The sequence below is a fragment of the Dermacentor andersoni genome, chromosome 6, assembly GCF_023375885.2.
Source record: "Dermacentor andersoni chromosome 6, qqDerAnde1_hic_scaffold, whole genome shotgun sequence".
NCBI classification, from domain to species: Eukaryota; Metazoa; Arthropoda; class Arachnida; order Ixodida; family Ixodidae; genus Dermacentor; species Dermacentor andersoni.
In genome coordinates, this window is record NC_092819.1 from 154,834,599 (window position 1) to 154,853,072 (window position 18,474).

The 18,474-nt window shown below is 46.6% G+C and overlaps 1 protein-coding gene across 1 annotated transcript in view; it reads right to left on the minus strand.

Annotated features, from left to right (window-relative positions):
* Positions 1-18,474, minus strand: part of LOC140218835 (astacin-like metalloprotease toxin 1) — a 51,997-nt gene that overhangs the window by 4,980 nt on the left and 28,543 nt on the right. The window contains exons 3-4 of the mRNA XM_072288563.1: positions 5,596-5,716; positions 1,777-1,952 (exon numbers count right to left, since the gene is read on the minus strand). Of these exons, the coding sequence (XP_072144664.1) occupies positions 1,777-1,952; positions 5,596-5,716 (297 nt within the window). The remainder of the gene's footprint in view (positions 1-1,776; positions 1,953-5,595; positions 5,717-18,474) is intronic.

Here is an 18,474-nt window from a genome sequence, read left to right on the forward strand (position 1 = left end):
AGCTGTATGTGCGAATGAAAGCTTGCGAGGGGAGCGGACGATCGTGGTTCAAATTCGCCGTTGCGAAAAGCAAGAAAGCGGGAGGAAGCGCGCCGTCTTCCGTTGCACTCGAAGCAACCAATGTTGTGAGGCGCCGAGGGGGGGGGGGGGGGGGTTTCTTTCTACTCCCGAATACAGTTACGCACGTGGCGGCTGCGCCCACTCGCGCCGCCCTATCTTGAACGCGATCTGCGTTGGGGGCAGTCTAGGTGCGGCGGCGCGCCGTAGATTTGCGCGTGATGTGCGTTGTCGGCGCTGCGTTGACGTTGAAGCGACAGGCAGCACGAAGGTCAATTCTCTCGCTGGTGCTGCCACACATTCTAATGCCGCGTTCTCACTGAGTTCATCGAGTGTGATGTGCTCATATCTGCTGTGGACGCTGATACCAAGCTTGTTAATTTAATTAGCAAGCGAATGTTTAAAAACTTTGCATGGCCGATAAAAGTAATATTCTTACATCATATGGCTGCCTGATAATTTGCTATCCCAATCCATGCTTCGCTTTTCGATCGAAACTCCGACTTTTTTCTTAGATACACGTGTTTCCAAGGTAGGTCTACACTCAAAGAAAAATTTACAACCTTTTAGTCGTACCTCGCCAAACAACAACGATAAACGTCATCTGTCTTGTCCTGATTTCCTTTCTTTAATTCTGTGAGCACTGTACTTCCCAGTAACGAACCGCATGCGCGTTATCAGCATGACAGAGCATTGCCGACAGCGAAGTAGTGGGCGTGGCGTTTTCAAGAAAGGAAACGCAAGCAAAGCAGATGACGATTATTGTTCTGTAGCAGATATACAGCCCGAAATGTGTACACTTTTTTAATGTGTATGCGATCAGTGTAAGGGAACTACGGAGACGGACGCTGCGTCGTGTGTGTAGACAATGCGATCAATTAAAAGTCTATCGAGGGTTAGCTTAAATTATGCGTGTATGGTTAATGGGAAGACAATGCGCTCGCGTTGAGCGATACACGCATGCGAAGACAATTCCTCACGAACCGCAAAATTAGTGTTTGTGAACTTGTAGCCTTTATCTCTTTAAGGCTGCTTGCCATTGAAAAAGTGAACTTGATTGTCCTATTATTTCTCACTGCTGTATTGACAGAAGCGATGCGTGCTACCAATTTGGCCTGGATTGACAGTTATGCCAAGGTGATGGTGACATATGTCAATGACTTTTGATTTTGATGTTCCCCTTGATTCGCTTTTTCGTCAGGGATACAAAAAAAGAGCAAGTTGCAGCGGGGAAATCTAGTTTCTGTGTCTTCACAGCGCGATTCTATTGCCTTCTCGAAGGTGGAAATTCAGTTAGATATGTTCAGTGATTCCGGAGATGTATTTGTGACGAAATGTATTGCTGACACAATATTGACATCAACCGTACGAAGCCCACGCGGACATTGATTTACCTCGACATTAGCTGACGCTTGCCAACTCTTTATTGCACGCAACTCATTGCGAATATCATACTAGCCGGATTCAATACGTCACAAAGTTGGAAGCACGTTATACAGTAGACGTGGCGCTGGGTTAGACTCGATATCGCTGCATAGAAATAGGCGTAGCCGACATATGGATAAAGAGGACAAGTTATTTCAGTGCGTCGATAACGCCAGCAGCTCACTGGGGCAAGGCGCCTCAAAAAGGAATCTAGATCATTCAACAGTGTAAACGTGGGGGGAGGGGGGGGGGGTGTAAAGCCCGTTTCAATGCTTAACCAACATATACGCTCACCCTTTATAATATTTTCTGGGAAGATGTCGATGTAATCATCCCTGTCGGGACGTGAATGCTCGTGGAAGAAGCCCACCGCGTGCAGCAGCTCGTGCGTCACTGTGCCGACGAAGTGGCAGCCGTTTCCCAAGGACAACTCTTGCTCACCGCCATTGCGGCCTAGGTACGAGTAGCACCTGCGTATGATGAAGCACGTTTGCAGACAGACAGGTGGCAACGGCAAGGATGATAACGAATTCAGCGCTTAGATTGGTTAACACGATATGCATCGCGCTTCATCTAGCAATAAAGGCGGAGGAACTGCAACATTTTAACGGTGCAAGAGAGCCCTGCAGGCAGGTGTGCTAATACGAAAAGAGGCACGCGCGCGGGCAGTGCTTCCGCTTAGTGCGATCACTCTGCCTTGATACTATCATTCCAGTTCGTAAAACAAATCACGTGTACGGCATCGAAGTGAATAGTTAGAACACACATATATCTTGTCTCCCGAATTCTTCTTCGCTGGTCCTACGCCGGACTACGGCATAAACACAGGCTGACGCTACAGTTTTGTGCGTTTGCGTCTACCGCATCAATTAAACAACATTTTTGGAGAAAAAGTACTCAGGAATATCGAATGAAATATTTAATATTTTCACAGTTATAAATAAAATGAAATGGCAGCTTTTAGCGGAGCTTGCTTGCAGCGAAACAAAACTTACTTCATATATGTACATTTCACAACGTAGAAATGTAGGTTTACATAGGAGACATTCTATGTTTATCGTCATGACTGCATGCCCAATCCACTGCAATTACGTCTACGTACGAACTGTGACGTCTCGTCCTGTTATTTAAATACGCATTAAAGGATGTCAAATATTCGTGAAAAAGCTGGGCAATGCCGCGACACCAAAGGTGTATGAAAGGACAATAAGATATTCTTATAGCTAAACGCTCGCGGCTGTTTGCGTTCATATCGGAGCTAAACATGTCTTTTTCAGATCTCAGCAGCCTAATGAGTGAAAATTCTGCTTTATCTATGACGGACAATCATTTATTTCATGAAAGGCAATGTGTGCACAACTCGTGATCTCGCGTTTCTCCTTATTGGTACGGCAGGGTACGCTAACATCGCACTGACTCGTACGAGTGTATCACGCGGCACGTAGATTCATATGCGCGATATCTCATGACATCCAGCCGAAAAAGAATGATCAGAAGCCCATTTCCCTTTCGTGATCATTCAGGCATTGCGCTGCACAGAGAAGGCTTTGATGTGGCGTCGGAAGCAGTAGCGCCATCTAGTAGTCCCCGCTCCGCACAGTGACCACAGTTAACGGTCGGCAGTGAAGCAAGTTTTCGTTTCCACAACGATGACCACATGTAACCTAGCCGCGAAAAGGGGAACCATATTGAAAAGTAGATTACGAATGCACTCTACCATGCAGCTCTTTGTCATACGACTCACAACAACAGATGTTTTGTGCGCGAGAAGCCGATCTCAGTTCCAAAATTGCTAAACCTTATTTGTCATCATACCACGAGAAACCTCAGCTTTGCACTCTCTGTTTCCCAATCCTGAGTGCGTGGGAAAGCTTTATGCAAGGATAGGGGTACTTATATCGAGGCAACAGACTGGGATTCCACGTTTTCTATGGTAGTATCCGTTTTTGCGTCCACGCTTTTTTGGGCACCGGGCCCGACTGGGGATTTGGCTCCAAAGTTTGTGCGTGCTTCTGTAATGATCGTTGACTGTAAGGAACAAAATTTTCTCCTTATCTGATCAGATTGAGATTAGATTGTGTACATGCATATGTCTATTACTAGACAGGAAAACCAGCTGGCTCATCCCAGTCATTGCGTCACCACGGAGAGTGACGTAGTACAAAGGCATGCAGTTGGCCTACGCCTAAAGACAAGAAAAAAGAGGCTCGCCTGGAACTTTCTGTGGCTGCGCTCGAGAGTTCAGAAGCCTGCATGTGCATGGATCGCCGTTTAGAGATAACGGAACGCCGGAATAAAGAGCTCACGGTGCTACGCTGGTGGTGATACCTGTTGGCGCGTTGTCAAACTACAATACGTAAGAAACTATATGCGTTTGCATGGCCGCTCACTTGAGGAAGAAGCCTCCCTGTTGAATAATTGATTATTTTGCCATCCACGGCATCCATCAGCGGCTATTTATAACACTCCTTATTGCAATAACAGTTTGCGATAACATCTTCTTCTCAGCGTCACAAGATGCGCAGCGAGTGCGGGTGATCACCCTTACGCCTGCAGTAATCTTAAATACCATAAATTGTAATATCGGCGGATTAAATTTTTCTACTGCGCGATTAATCAAAACACCTTCTATACCTCGGTCACTGCTCCAGATAATTTTATTGTTTGTTCTTTTGTCTCCTGTTTTTTGCCTAAGGCTGACTTCTTGTTGTGGCTTGCAAATTAAATAATACGTTTGAAGTGAACCATGTTTTTAATGTGTGGTACAAAGTGCCTGTTCGATCAATAATACGACGGGTCTTGAGAGCAGCAGAGTTTAAGGCGCTGAAATATGAGAAGTGGTCAAGAAAGTTCACAACAAATTGCAGAGCAACTCAAATTGTAAATAAATTACCCGAGGCCATCAAACAGAAATTTAGACGAACAAATGCAGTAAATTGGCTTCAAATGACGAAAACATGATTGCAAATTTACAAATGTGGCGAAAAAGAAATCACGAGAGAACATCGACACGATAACAAAGAAGGCAGTGCCTCTGCATTTGAGGGCCCAGCTTCTTCCTAGGGAAAAAACATACAGCCGCAAATTTTCTTAGCAGGGTTAGGCATGCATCTGGTGCAGCAAAAGTAAAGAAACTAATAGGCACATCGCAGTGGACTGTCCTGATATTCAACCATCAAGGGCCCTAGAGAACATGGACCTTTTAGAAGCGCTGGGATTCAAAGCCCACAGAAGCGTCAACTCGTGAGTAGTCTAGATAAACAATAGTTTAGAGCACCGGGAGGGCGGAGATTGATAAAACCAGCGTCGTCACAGGCATAGGGTAGGGAAATAGAGGTTGATATTAGGAGAGACATACCAAAGGGCGTATTTATGAATATGTAAAATGCTACACTGCTTTTTCCGTATGCAATACATGATCATAGCCCACGTAGGCTAGTAACGATTTGTCACCGCCCCATTCAGAATAGAAATGTTAAGCATCATCATTAAAACTATCAACCAGACCATCATCATGATTCTCTATGTTCGTTTCTTCTTGTTTTGCTTGCATTACCACCATCCTTTCTTACTTGTCCGTGTAGTTATATCCGCACGTTCAAGCCTTCTGATGCAGAAAAATGTAGAAGGCTTACACGGCTCCAAACCAAGAAATTGGAAGCAGTATGCAGGCTTCTTGCTGCGCCATGTCACTGTTGGGAAACCAAAACCTGTATGGGCATCCAGCGCTAATGTACAGCTTTCCTGCAGCAACGCCATACAACACAGAGCATAGCAAGCGCAGGAACCAGTTTCAACAGCACATGCTGCGATTTGGCGTCGGTAGACTACCCGCTTATATTGAGGCACATATGTGAAATTTCTAACCTGTGTAATAACGGCCTGCTACGGCACACCGTCATGGCTGTGGGTGGCAAGATGGACAAGTGTGCATTATACAAAGCAACGCGGTTCCCTCATCACTACGCGGTGGTCAATGAGTATAGGTGAATCACTACTAAATTTTGTCGTGTTATAGGTGCAGTTTTTAATATAGCAAAAAGTCAAGGCAGACTTCTTTTCTTTGTATTATTTAATGTCGGACCGATTTAAACAAGTGATGTCGGCGCTTACCCTTCTTTAGATACAATGCGTACATAGTCTTTCTCGTGGGCCCGCTTAATGAAACGTAGACAGGTCTTGTCCTCGATCCAATCCATGGAACGCCTGATTATTCTCATAATTCTGCTTGTATCTGTGAGAGAGGAGACAGTTTGCATGTGCCAGTTATAACCAAGAATTCGCTTCGCGCAGCTTTACACTGTTTTGTTTGGAACAGGTCAACATGTCCAGGACCTACGCAAGCCGAAAAGGTGATTGCCCCGGCAAATCATGTCACAATTCTATTATAACTAATTTGCCTAGGTACATCAATAAACATTAACAGACTTTTGCTATACAGCGTAGAAAAACGAGGATCAATGAGCATTCAGGCGAGAGTTATTCGTTTGCATTCTTTGACGTATAAACAAAAATTTGAAACAAGAAGTCACTAGATTCTTACGTTTTCTTTTTTAAATGCGACAAACCACTTCAAATATGGTGCATTGGTTGCCGATGAAAACGAATTCTCCTTTTGGATGTATTTAGATAGGAGAACCCGAGCGAAAGCTTCCTCCTAAGGCCTTTCTGAGCTCACGGTGAAGCTTGGGTCAGCAGACTTAACCGCCAGAGTCTCAACCGTAGCATCATCACGCCATATGAAGAGAGATTAAACACAAATTAAAGAATAAAAAATGATTCCTAGTGACCTGTAGGAAATTATAACCTTATAACAGATATTGTTTGTGGTTAATAATGACTACTAATGACTTGTGATGATTTTTATTGACTCCAAAATTACCAATATTTCTAAAGACGGCTTGTAAGGACCACAATTGATTATAATTGACTAGAAATGTCTAATGGTGACTAGTTATGAATAAAGTGACCACTAATGACTTGCAGTGACTACTAATGATTACGAAATGACCAATATGTCTAACGACGGGCTGCAATGACCACAATTGATTACAAATTACTAGTAAAACTTACTAGTGAACCGTAATGACTAATAATGACTGAGATTACTTGTAATGACTACTAATCACTATGAAACGACCAATGCGTCTAACCGCGTGTTGTAACGCCTATAATCGATTACAAATGACTAAGAATGCTCAGTAATGACCGGTTTTGACCAATAATTACCGAAATCACTTGTAATGACTACTGATGACTACCATATGACCAACATGTCTCACGGCGGTGTGTAATGACCACAATTAATTGCAAATGACTCAAAATGCTTAGTAGTGAGCAATATAACTAATAATGCCTGAAATAACTTGTAATGACTAGTAATGACTACGAAATGACAAATATATCTAACGACAACTTGTAACGACAATTGTTTGAACCAACTAAAAATGCTTAGTCATAACCAGTAATGACTAATAATAACTGAAATTATTTGTAATGAATACTAATGACTATCATATGAGCAACATGTAGAACGATGGCTTGTACTGATCATTATTGATAACAAATCACTAAAAATGCTTAGTATATAGTGAGCAGTAATGACTAAAAGAAAGAAAAGAAAGAGTAGAGGCAAGCAGAAAGAGGCGAATGTCAAGAGGAAGAAGAGGCTTTTGCCTTTCACGTCTTAAGAAAGATCTAAAGAGACCTTGTAATTTTTCGTACGCTAGAGGGCGCCTAACCGCGGCGCAAACAGCAACGTTGAAGTAGAGACGCACCGATGTTCCCTTCGGCAGCGTTGAAGCACTTTCAAACGCGCCAAATCAAAAGGTGGTCTTCTAATCACTGTACTCCGTTCCGTACATAGCAGTTGACGCGGTGGTAGATACGCTAGAAATTCTGTCAAGGAAAGCGATCGCTCCGCGCGAGCATGCACGTGCGAATCCCCGCGACGGGTTTCAAATAAAAACGCAAAAGAACAACAAAAATAGAAATGATCTAAAACAACCCAACAGTGGCTGTATACCACAATTTGTTTGTTTATAGTGATAAAAATTTCTTCCGTTAAATATTGCGCTGATGTAAAAATAGTTGCGAAAAAATTCGGGCCTGAAATATCGAACTATATTCTAGTCTGAACGAAGCCAGTGCAAGAGTGCATCTCCGTCCTCCACAACGTTGACTACTATGTATGGAACGGAGAATAGTTTAAGCATTGCTTTCTTCTAATCTCTGGCGCTTTCTGTGACGAATATTAGCGAACATCTAAAAATAATAATGTTTATTGAATTATCATGGCCAACTCTGAAATTAAATAAATGCGATAAACCTTTTGTGCACAATATAACACCATGAACTTTCGCACGGTTTAGCGTAATGATTTCTGAGGTATACTAGTAATATGTTTATGAGAATATTGCTGTCGAGAATGCCTACAGTTGGCGTTTTTAACGTGTTGAAAGACCTGTCTATTATGTGCTTCATGTCCGTACAAAACTGTGTGAAAAACAAAACAAAAAATAAACCAGGTACATATCAATCATTGAAGACAAGCTTCGCGAAAGTTCGAAAAAAAAACATTGCCTGATCAAAAAGTATATTGCAGCCAACAATACTAGCACATTGCACGAGTTCAAAAGGTGAGAACAAACTTTAGAACTATCTGAAGGAGAAGAAGAAAAAGGAAATACATTAACCTCTTCACTTATTGTATAGAAACTAATTGTGTATGGAATATGATCAACCAGTTTCCAAATCGAGTAGATATGCAAGTGCTTGGAGATAATTCCAGAGCATGGAGTTACGAGGTCATCACCGGTATTGCAATGGCGAGCATTTTTTCATCACATTCAGTACATAGCTGCAACACTCTCTTCTGAGGTTGGAACTTCCCCATATTCGGTACACAGCTCCACCTCACGTAAAGCTATTGATATTACATTTCTTATTCTTATCTGTTCCTAATGATCGTCACCAGGTCTAGGGAACGACGACGCACGCGCAAAATAAATTAATATATATTCTACAAAAAAAACTAGCTATAAGGGCTAACTATGATCTGGCCCTGCAAATAAACAACGTCCTTCTTTTTCACGTGCAGGCATTCTACGCACAAATATATGCCAACTGACATTATTTCTCGAATGTCGGAAGAGCTTGCTGGGTAGCCGCCCAACACTATTACATCCTTCCGTAGCAAAAATAATAATTCACGCAATGTGGTACCTCGAACAATGGCACGTGCAATTTTCGCGGACAAGCTACAGCGAACAAGGATTATCCTACACACTTCCAACGCTGCTCAATAAAACGCTGACCCGAACCGCACGACCAGAAGGCTTAATGAACAGTTCATTGTTCATTAGTGAAAGCATCAGTGAAGTCACTGATGCTTTCTCGGTATTGTGAAGAAAATATGTCCAAGTTCTCGTTTATTGCTTCGCTACTTAAATTATTACCCCTTTTTTGACGTATTATTGGATCGTTGATAATATTGACACGTGGACTTGTTTACCTTTCACGGGTGAGCACTTTTCACCTTCTAACATACGTTCTCGCTCAGCGCGGGACGCGCCCGCATGTATCGGAAGTATTGCGAATCTTACTGATGGTACTGCTGTCGCCGAAGATTGTGCAATCTGACTGCAAGTGCGACTCGAATTGTATAGAACTTTCTGTAGGACTCGTGGGCACCACCGACTACTCTGGAGCTTTCGATGACTCCTCTATAAAAGCCAACGCGCTTGTACGGCAGATCAGAATTCGACAATCGCGACTGTGTTCGCCGCATTTGGTGTGCTTTGAGTGTAACTTGATTTTATCGGCACAAGTTTGCCCAATAAAAGGTCACTTTTGTCATTCGCAGTTTTACAGCTGTATTATTCACCGACACAAATACGTGACATCCGGTGGAGGTACTAGTGCGTTCATGTACCGAACGCCAACTCAAAGCCCTGATTCAAGCCCGAGCCACAAAGACAACACGAACGTCGCCAAGGGCCATCGAGCTAGCCGCTCGCTCCAAGGACTGCGCCCGCAGCACGGACATTTGCCTGAGAAGACCAGGAAGTGCAAGGCCGCGACAGCAGCTAGAATGACAACCGCAGGGTCGCCAACACCGATCGTGCTGCAGCAGCCCAGGGAGCTATCGACGTTCCGCGTTTCCATATTCGAGGACCCCGAAAGCTGGCAGGAGACGTATGAGAGGGTCGCTACATATGTCGTCACTCGAACAGCGACGACAAGCGGTGACATATCTGTTTCGCATTGGAAGACTCCACCAAGGCGTGGATCGAGAATCAAGAAGTCATCCTAACAACGTGGGATATGTTCCGAAGCGGCTTCCTGCAGCCATTCACAAGCGTCATGTGCAAAGAGAGCGCCCAAGCTCTACTAGAAACCACCGTGCAGGTGCCCAGTTAGACTGTGGTGACGAGCGACCACGTGGACCGGTAAAGTCTCAGGCTCTCACGGGAGAGGAAAGACCAACACTCGATCTGTTAGCGTAACATTCTTTTAATCCCATTCGGAATGCTAGCCCGTGCCCGAGCGTGCCAGCCGCTCGTGCTTCGTGTAGAAGCGAGCGTCTACATAATTCTCTTGTGCCGCCGATACTGGTGCCGCTACAGAGCCCCTCCCCCCACCCCCCTAGAGAGGAGGGAAATTTGACGGAACGATAGAAGGTACACGTGACGTGGCATGAAAGTTGTTGGTCTTGGGTGCCACGTACGGAGGCGGCGTGAAAGATGCTGCAGGGTTGCTTAGCACATTGATGGAGCCGACGGTGCGGGTGCTTCAATGTAGGCGGGTTTGAGACGTTCCAAGGATATTGCGTCTGATTGGTCGTTGACATTCACGACAAAAGTCGGCGGACGACGCTCGAGAACACAATATGGCCCGGAGTAGCGCGGCTGCAAAGGCTTCCGCACGGCACAGTTACGCACCAAAACGTGGGTAGCAGAGGTGAAACGTACGGAGACCTTGCTTCTTGCGAACATGTAGGCACGGATTGTATCTGGCTAAAGAAAGCTTGCAGTTCGGCAACGTTGTCGCCAGGTGATGGCATAGGTGTTTTGGTGGTGGCAACGAAGAAATCGCATGAAAAGCGTAGGTTATTGCCGTATACAAGTTCAGCACTAGAGCGACCTTGGTTGCTCTTGAGTATGGCTTTGATGCCTAGTAAGACGGGAGGAAAATGTAGAACCCACTTCTCCGGCGATTCATGCGCCATAACGGAGGCCGGGAGATGCCGGTGAAAGTATTCAGCTAGTCCGCTGGACTGCGGGTGGTAAGCAGTCGTGCGAAAACGTGTCGTTCCGAGTAGCTTGAGTAGCTCGTTGAAGAGTGCTGAGTCAAACTGCAGACGGCGATCCGCGACTAGGGAGGATGAGCTGGCAACCTTGCCATGCATGTAGGCACGAAAGCTGATGCAATAGTGGGCGCTGATATGTTGAATATATGTGTGGCTGCCGGCCACCGTGAATAGCGGTCGATGCATGTCAGTATGCAGCAGTAACCTTTCGAAGGTGCGATATGGCTGACTAGATTAATGTGTACTGGGTCAAACGAGCATCCGGTGGAAGAAAAGACTTGGCAGGTGGAATGGGATGACTCTGGATCCTAGAGCGTTGACACGACAAAAAGCAGCGAACCTAACCCAAAATGGGACTTAAGCGTTCAGCCGAGGCCATACGAAACGACTGGAAAAAGTTTATGTGTCGTTTGTATGCCAGGAGGCGACAGGTTGTGCATGGTTTCGAATAGACGTCTGGGAATGAATACCGGATGTATGGTATAGGTGTGTCGGTAGAAGTGTCGCAGGCGAAGGACGTACCAACTTGAGTCAGAACGACTTCTTCAGATTTCAGGGACGTTGGCGAATGCCATAGAGTACGGAGTTCGCTGTCGTCGCGCTGTTTACTGGTGAGTAAGTCGACATAGATGATGAAAAGTTCCGGCTTCAACGTGGAAACAGCATTGACGCGACCCAGAACGTCTGCTGCAACGTTGTCGGTTGCTTTACTGTGGCGGAACATTGTTGTAAACGTGGAGATGTAGGAAAGGTTTTGACTCTCCCGGGGCCAGTAACAGCACGCCGAACGGTTCATTGCACGCAAAGCGGGCTTGTGGTCAGTCAAGGCATTTAATGCATGGCCTTCTAGAAATTGGCGATAATGTGTGATAGCCAGGTCAACGGCGAGTAATCCACGGCCGAATACGCTGTAGCATGATTGCGCAAGCTTCAGTTTCTTGGAGAATAAGGTGAGTGGATTCCACGCATTGTCGATTAATTGCTGCAGAACAGCATCAACCACGGTGTTTGAAGCATTTGCCGTGATGTCAGTGGGCGTGTCTGGCTTCGGGTGTCTAAGCAGCGTTAGCGTCGGCGAGGGCTGACTTGACTCTTGTGAAAGCGTCGGTGGCCTCTTCATTGAACTGAAGCACTTGTTTACGTTTGTTTACCAGCAGAGCGCCGAGCGGAGCCAGAAGTCGTGCGCAGTCGGGAATGTATCGGTGGTAGAATATGACGGATCAGAGAAATTGATGAAGCTTGGAAAGTGTGGTCGCTCGGGAAAGTTTTTCAGTGACGCGAATCTTGGATGGCTTTGGTTGAATGCCGTTAGCGTCGGCGATATGACCGGAGAACTCGAGTTCGGTTTGACCGAATTTGCTCTTGGTGGCATTGATGACGACTCCTTTACTGACAAGGCGTGAAACCAACAACCGCAATGGTGAAGATGTTCTTCTGCGGAAGAGCTAGCGACAAGAAGGTCGCCAATGTATGCAAAACGAAAGGCAGGCCTCCGGTGGTGGAACCGATGAAACGCTGAAAGGATTATACCTGCGATCCGTAAGCCAAAAGGCATGCGAAGAAATTCAAAAAGACTGAAGGGTGTGGTAATGGCGGGCTTGGGAATGTCTTCTTCAGCGGCCGTTAATTGATGATAGGTGCGAAGGAGATCGATCTTAGAAAAGACCGTCGCACCGTGCAACGCTGCTACGAAGTCCTGAATTTTCTGTAGAGAGTAGCGATCAGGAACTGTTACGTTGTTTAGTACCCGGTAATCGCCGCATGTGCACCAGCTTCCCGTCTTCTTAGACACCATGTGAAGTGCTGATGCCCAATTACTGGAGGAACTCCGCGCAAGTGATCTCGAGTTTCTCCGGGGACAAACACCGGGGTCGGAAATAGACTGGTGGGCCCGAGGTCACGAGGTGATGGCACACGTCATGTTGCACCGGTTGCGTCAGTCCGGGAGGCGGGTAAAACAGGAAAATCGCGTAGGAGCGCGGCGAAAGGTTCGCCCAACATAGCAGAAGCAGGCGCGATCGGCGATATTCCTGATGATGGGACGCCGGGAACGAATAGCTGGGTTACGGAGTCGATGAGAGGGCGTCGTTGGACGGCGGCAAGGAGTCCGTAGTTGTGCAGAAAGTCTGCTCCAATGACTGCACGACGGGCACCTGTAACCAGGAAAATTCAGCGGAACATTCGTCAAAGGCCAAGGTTTAGCATGACCGAGCGTGACGAGAAAGCTGGAAATATGGTGCCGTTGATGGCTTGCGAAAACGACACAAGAGTCGCTTTTTGGTCCCAGTGGTGGGTGGGTAGAATGCTGATGTCAGCTCCTGTGCTGTTTATGAACCGCTGAACCGTAATTCTGTTCGTAAGGTAGAAAAGGCGACTTGTGTGTTGGGCTGGACCACTCGTCACCGTAAGAGTTCGGCCGGCCCGCTTCCCCGCCAAGCGCAGCGACGCCGACAGTGACGAGCGTCGTTTCCAGAACGGACGTGGTAGTAGCAAACGCCAGACGTTATGGTTTATTTATTTATTTATTTATTTATTTATTCCCCCATACTGCCAGCTTCTCTTCGTAAGCCCAGGCAGGAGTGGTACAAACTTCACGTGATTTCAAACTTTTGCCTCAACGGGATAGAAAAAATAAGTAAAAAGACAGCCTAATAGACAAGGAAAACATGCGAATACACAAAATAAACACGATGATGCTGTCACACTGCTGCCAATAGGAAAGGTCTAATAAAAGAGACATCAGAATATGTAACAAGCATGATATTATATATGCATGATATTACAAGCACGTCTGTACTGCAGATAAGAAGGAATCTGGAGTGGCTGAGTTGACCACGCTTTGCGGAAGGGCGTTCCATTCGCGAATTGTCTTGGGCAGGAAGGAAGAAAGATATGCGTTTGTTCTAGCACGCGGCAATAATATTGTTTGATAGTGCTTATCTCTGCTCAGTCACGATTTATTAAATTGCATGCGGTTGTCAAATCTCATTTTAGTGTGGTTGTTAACTATGTTATACATTGTTTGTAGACGGTGCATTTTGCGATGAGTTTCTAATGTCTGGAAATCAAATCGCTATCTTAAAGGGGTGACTGAAATACGCCAATCATAAGCATTGTAGATAAATCTAAGAGCTTTTTTGTACTCTTTCGATAATGTCTATACCAGCCTTTGTGTGAGGGTCCCACACTATATCGGCACACTCGAGTATTGGCCTAATAACTGTCTTATATAATAACCATAACTTTTTCGTTGCTGCCGCGGAAACATACCAAACATGAGTTGATGTTTCAGTGTGGGTGCCCGTGCGTCTTGATGTGCTGGAACTACGGCTGCGTGAGGGACGAGACGACGTGCGGCGATGTTCCGCTCTAGAGATGATGCGTTCCAGGCGCTCACACAAGGAGTCGAGTGGAGATTGCGCTGCTGAAGAGCGGGGAAGGGTTTGCAGCATGGTTGTATTGTTACCCGGAGACAATGCCGTGGCTGCGATGGTTCTGGTAGCTACTTACATGACTCCGGTATGGTCCTTGGTAGAGGCTGTCGTCAGGACCATCAGCACGTTAGCCGGGAGTCAGTGCAAAAACAATTCGCGCAACAGCGTATTGTCGATGGATATCGCGTTGTTTGCGAGCAGTTACCTCATTCGGCAAAAAAGTTGACTAGGACGTCGGTCCCCGAGTTCTCCAACGGACAGGATGTTGCCTCGGCTCCTGCATTTTTTTTTTCGTGCCTACCCGATCACTTCAAGAGGCTGATTTCCTGCCTGGACCTATGTGAGTGTTATCGGCACTTCTTGACAGGTCTTTTAGCAACTCTGACGCCCCTTACGCGAGCCGTAGCCCTTTTTAGGGCTCTCGGCTGACCGTCTCGCCGCTGGGCCTAGCTCAGCCTAGCATGGGCGCAGGTACGGAGCGCGATGCCGCTGGCATCGATGGTGCGCGCACCAAGTGCGAGATCCACGATAGCCTTTCAAGACAGCGTCTGCATCCTTCGCCACCTGCATACCCCACAGTGGCTCATGGGACTCAATCAAGATCTGAACTGAAGCCCCCACCGCTGCCACGCAGCGATTATAAAATCATCGTGAGAGTTCGTCGCGGCCACAGCTGCGCTGGAATCCATGCATGCATCCTCAGGCAAGTCATCCTCAAGGCTGCAGGGCTCCCCATCACCGACCGCACCCGTTCTGACCAAATTCGTGTCAACACCATCAACAATACCGTTCTAATCAGCCCACCAGACATGGGACGGGCAGGTCAGAGCCCCAACATCCAGAGTCTGCAATTCAATGGTAACCCTTGCGTTACGAAGTCGCCACCCATGTGGCCGATCCAATCGATACCTGCAGAGGATGCATTCACTTGCCCCCACATTACTCAGAAGATGACATCGCCTCAACCCTCCGCAGATGCAACCCAACATTTATTATTGGGGGTGCACGACGCCGGGGTAATACTGAAACCATCATGGTCATATTCCAAGGCAAAATCATCCCTTTCTACGTCATCTACGGCGGTTGTTCACTTCGATCATGCCCCTTCAGGCAGAAGGTAGAAGCCTGCACCCGATGATGCAGGATTGGTTATTGCCAGAACGCCTGCACTAATGCCACCGACACACTCTGCCCCAAGTGTGGAATGAAAGACGCACCCATAGACCACGAATGTGACCCAATATGTGTTGTGCGCAACGGAAACCATCAAACCGGCTCCTCATTGTGCAAACACAGGTTCAAACCGCGCCCTACACGTCCCAGGCATAAAGAAGACACTTCACCCACCAACCAAACTCCCAGTCACGACCGCACTCGCGACTCAAGCCGGCGAAGAAGTCGCAGCAGTAGGAAGGATCGCGGGCCTGGCTATGCAACCCAAGACATCGCCTGCCAGTTTTATCTTCAAGCCCTACTCTCGCCAACTCCTCGCGCAACCCACCCCAGGTAATCTGGGCTAAGGTAGCCTCTTCCAGCTGCTCCTCAAACCAGACTGCTAATAATGAACCCCTCCTTGCAGAAAATACAATTCTAAAAGCCGAAATTCAAAGACTTAAACTAAAACTCCAATCTCGCCACCCCTCTACTTCAACCTCGGAAGCCCCTCTCTCTAACACGAGCCTTTCGACTCATCATCCATTAGCCCTACCTGAAACTTCTTCACACCGCCTCATGGACACTAGCCCCTCCACTGAACGGGAATCGCTTCATCCTTCCCCCAGTAAACGTAAAACTCCGAGCACTCCGCGATTAGAGGACACCCTGGACGAGACAATATTAAACTATAACGACAGGCTAACCGCTTTGTAGACTAAATTCCATAATATACTCACTGCGATTGAGGAAATCAATACAGATTACACAGCCAGGAATGAAAAGCTCGACAAATTTACTGAATTTGTACAAGCACACATCCTACAAACTACAAGCTGGAGTCACCACGAATGATCCTAACAAAGTTGCACCTGCTCGATCCGCCTCCCCACCAACTCCGCTTAACAATGGCCAATAACCAGACAAGCTCCCTGTTTGAAGTGTGGCAGTGGAACTGTAGGGGGTTTCGAATAAAGAAAACACACCTCCAGCAGTTTCTAGCGTCCTCTTCTAATCTGCCAGCTGTCATTGCGCTTCAGGAAACTCACGGACTATTCAGCTTTCCAGGTTATAATGTCTATCAGACCAATAAGGTATCCCGGCCCGATATGGCAATTCTTACGCAAAAGCACCTCACTGCCAATCACTCCCAATTCGACAGCGTCTATATAGAGCACAATTTTCTAGAAAAAATTCCGCGCAAAAATAATGCATCTGGCCTTTACATTCTCAATAACTATAGTCGTCAACAAGAAAAACATCACCGCTTTGACTCCCTTTTCACTCAAGCTATTGCCGCTGCCACGCACCACCCCCTCCTAATTCTTGGCGATTTCAACGCACCCAACCATTTGTGGGGTGACACTCCATTGCTACTCCTTAGGGCAGAGCCCTATGGATCCACATAGAAGACCACAGACTCACATTACATAGTGACGTCGATGCACCAACCAGGCTAGGCGACAGCGTAGCTAAGGGCACCTCCCCCGATCTTACGCTTGCACACAGAATCCAACACTTCACATGGCACAACTCACAAGTTAACCACAGTAGCGACCATTACATCATTACCATCACACTACAATTTAAACACAAACTCTTTGCACCCAAACGCCTCAGCCTTACCAATTGGGATAATTTTCGAGAGTGCCGCCAGGTATCAGCTCCCACAAACATTGAGGACATTTCAGAATGGGTTCAGCAACTACACTCAGACGCCCAGATGCACACTACCACTCTGCCCCCGAAACCGCTCTCACAACGGTTGATTCCAAGCTTCTACACATGCATGAAGCAAAACAGTCTCTTCTCAAACGGTGGAGGAGGCAACGGTTCAACCGAAAATTAAGACTCAGAATCACCAAATTTGATCTCCAGATCCAGGAGTACGCCACACAACTGGCCTGCTAGCAGTGGGGCCAGGTATCTGAAAGCATGCATGACAACCTCGATAACAAGCGCACATGGCAACTCTTGCGACACTTGCTAGACCCTACCACATCGCGCACACACCACAACCATAGCATAAACAAACTGCTACATGCACACCAGAACAATCTCAATAGATTGTTCGACGACCTCCGGCATAAGCATCTGCCTCCCACTCAACAGTATGACATGCAAAAATATACCGGCGAACCCAACGAGCTACTTAGACCCGCTATCACGGAAGCAGATGTTCGCCATGCCCTCGCCACCCTGCGCACAAAGTGAGCCCCAGGCCCCGACATTATTAACAATAAAATACTCCGCAATCTAGACGACGACTCTGTCACAGCCACCACGGCGTACTTCAATCACTGCTTCGACACTGGCACCCTCCCTAGTTCGCGGAAAGATGCCAGACTAATTTTTATCGCAAAGCCAAACAAACCACTCAACACTTCTAATCTCAGGCCTATATCACTAACCTCTTGCCTAGGTAAAACACTCGAACACGTCATCCTCAACCGACTCAGTAAATACATGGAATACAACAATCTTTATCCATCAGAAATTGTAGGTTTTAGAAAATCTCTCTCATGCCAAGATATCATGCTTCGAATGAAGCATGACATCATTACACCTAATAGCAGTCCAGATACGCAAGCGATTCTCAGACTGGACCTCCACGGAGCCTTCAATAACGTTTCACATTCCGCCATCCTCCGAGAGCTTAATCTCATTGGGGTTGGCAGAAAGACATATGACTACATATGTACCTTCTTATCCAACCGTACCGCAATAGACATAGGCACAGAGCAATCCCTTTCGTACGCTTTAGGTAGTTACGGCACGCCCCAAGGCTCAGTGCTGTCCCCTTTTCTTTTTAATATTTCTATGGTGCCAATGGCGCAAGCATCCCGGTCTGTTCCCGATCTCAAGTTTTCACTCTACGCCGATGACATCACTCTTTGGACGATTGGCGGCTCTGATGGAGAAATTCAAGACACTCTACAGGCCACAGCAGACGCCGTCATGGCTCATGCCGGGGCTATGAATCTCACATGCTCCCCTCAAAAATCCGAGCTGCTACTTCTGCCATCCCACCGGGGGGACGGAAAACACATGTCTAGTATACAGGTTATCCTAAACCACATTGCCGTTACTAGGGTG